Source organism: Austrofundulus limnaeus, unplaced genomic scaffold (genome assembly GCF_001266775.1).
Source record: "Austrofundulus limnaeus strain Quisiro unplaced genomic scaffold, Austrofundulus_limnaeus-1.0 Scaffold119, whole genome shotgun sequence".
NCBI classification, from domain to species: Eukaryota; Metazoa; Chordata; class Actinopteri; order Cyprinodontiformes; family Rivulidae; genus Austrofundulus; species Austrofundulus limnaeus.
In genome coordinates, this window is record NW_013952521.1 from 662,830 (window position 1) to 665,093 (window position 2,264).

The 2,264-nt window shown below is 39.7% G+C and overlaps 1 protein-coding gene across 4 annotated transcripts in view; it reads left to right on the top strand.

Moving 5' to 3' along the window:
* LOC106521982 (rho GTPase-activating protein 44) overlaps positions 1-2,264 on the top strand; it is a 45,435-nt gene that overhangs the window by 33,494 nt on the left and 9,677 nt on the right. For 3 of the 4 annotated variants that reach the window (XM_014014780.1, XM_014014782.1, XM_014014779.1), the window contains exon 17: positions 1,388-1,405. The exons of the other annotated variant lie outside the window; for it this stretch is intronic. In XM_014014780.1, the coding sequence (XP_013870234.1) occupies positions 1,388-1,405 (18 nt within the window). The remainder of the gene's footprint in view (positions 1-1,387; positions 1,406-2,264) is intronic. 4 annotated transcript variants of the gene reach the window in all.

Sequence of the window (2,264 nt, forward strand, 5' to 3'; positions counted from 1 at the left end):
AGACATTTGTTTGTAAATGTTTTAACTGATTTCATACTCTATTTTAGTTCTATCTTACCTTTTATGAGTGTTTTTTGTTTTTCTTTTATTTATCGTGAAGTATTTTAATGTAGTTTAATATCTGTAGTTTTGAATTTTGCATTGTCTGTGTGCTGCTGCTGTTTTTGGCCAGGTCTCTCTTGAAAAAGAGATTTTTAATCTCAATGAGATCTACCTGGTTAAATAAAGGTTAAATTAAATTAAAATTTTGGAGGAAGCAGTCGTTCACTGAACTGGCTCCTCTGGTTGCTGATAACAGTGTGCAGAGGGTGCTTACCATTGTCCATAATATCCAGGATGTCCAGCAGACTTGGGCGCATTAGATTAGGGTTAAAACTAAACATTAGGTTCATGACATGTAAGACTGACTGATTTATAGGAAATTTTGTGTTTTTTATGGGTTGATTGGCTGAGGCAGCCATTTTGAATATGTTCTATGTGAATATCAAATTTAAGTTTTAGTAAAATTTGTCCAGCGACAAAAAAACAAAACATTTTGGAAACAGACAACAAAACCATTAGTGCAAGCAGTTATTTAACCCAAGTTTAAGATTTCCAGATGATTTCCTCTAACAACACGAAGTGAGACTAGGAGCTGACAGGTTTCATGTGACMGAAAGCATCGTGTCACCTGCCCTCGTGTTTTCCTCCCAGCGATGCGACTGAAACTGAGAGAAAAAGAGCCGGTGAGGGATCTGACATTTAGTCTGTGAAATAAGAAATCCCACGATCCTCCATCTGTGGAGAAGGATTAATAGAAAACCAGCTTTCTTTGATGCCTTCGTACAGCAGAGGTCTTATCAGGCCCGGTKAGGGGCTGAGCTCTGCAGCTTCGAGACCACGGGCCGCTAATTAAACCTGGACTGAGTGGGTTTGRTCAATGGAGCTCTGCTTTTCAGYGAAAAAAACACTCATCAGAGCCAGAATGAAGCTTCTGAAGAAACGTGATTAAATACTGAATATCGATTAGGTGATTCTGGTTTAAGTCTCTGGCGTTAATTCATTCTTAAGTGTGGAATATACAGTATGCAATAAGTTGCCGACGCTTAAAACCAGAGTAACAYCAGCTGCAGGAAACTTTTTATTTTGAAGGATTTCAGTTGCAACCTTCAGGGAAACGCTGACCTAATTAAAGCAAACTGGAGCAGCGATTAAAACACTTGGTGGAGCGCTCTCATCTCTCCCTCATTTCATTCAGCGTGACTGTCATCTCGTCTTTGAGCCTCCAGTTAGACCCGTCCCGCTGCTCCTCCATCRTTCCTCCTCAAAGTTTCACATCTGCTTTGATGAAGTTAACAAAGTCAGACTSTCTGTCCTCACTCTGCTTGTCTCTGTTTTAACGCTGCAGCATAAGGAAGATCCAAAGGTACAGTACCGCTTCTTTTACTGCCTTTATCGTCACATGGATTGGCTCGTGATGTTTGCTGTCGTTACTTTATTGTTCCGTTCAGGTGTGTCTGAACCAACAAACCAGACTTCTGTAGTCCTGAGCGGGAGGAGGCRTTTACAAAGCTGGCCTTCTTCTATACCTGTTTATGTAAAAACAACTTCACAGTTTCTGTTCCTGGAAAGAYGTGTTCACTCTGTGAAGCACAATAACCTCCTGAAGCCTCCTGGTTTCTGTTGTTCTTGTAATCCTAAAAGATTTTTATCTCAATATCTCATCTTCATAGTGAAGATTTAATTATATTTTATTATAAGCTACACTATACACTAGTTTATACACTAGCTTTCAGTGTGTAAGCTAGCTTAGCTTATACACCGAAAGCAAAGGTTAGAAAATACTAATGTTACTTTTATTTCTTCATCAGAATACTTGCYAAAAGCCAAAAATAGCWAAATGCTAACTAACAGGTAAATGTAGCAACAACAKTTGCTAACAGGTAAAAGTACCAAAAAGTTAAGRCTGTGTCTCAGTTCATGGGCCACGTGGGCCACATCYTCCCTGGGCCGGGTAGGCTGCTCAAACCTGCTGTGAAATGAGATGGTCTGCCCTTYGCCTGACGTCGGCTTCACGTAAGTTTGCATGACCATGTGCTACCCCGTTACCATAGTGATCAGTTTCATAATGGACTTAAAATGGGTCGGGACGTATATTTACATGTCTTTTTACTGGAAGAATAACTTTCACAGTTAAAATGTTACATGTAAATAAAAAACATTAATAATTCGGTTTTAGCTCTAGTAGCCTATCTACAACGGAGTGTTAGGGCCACACAACTAGA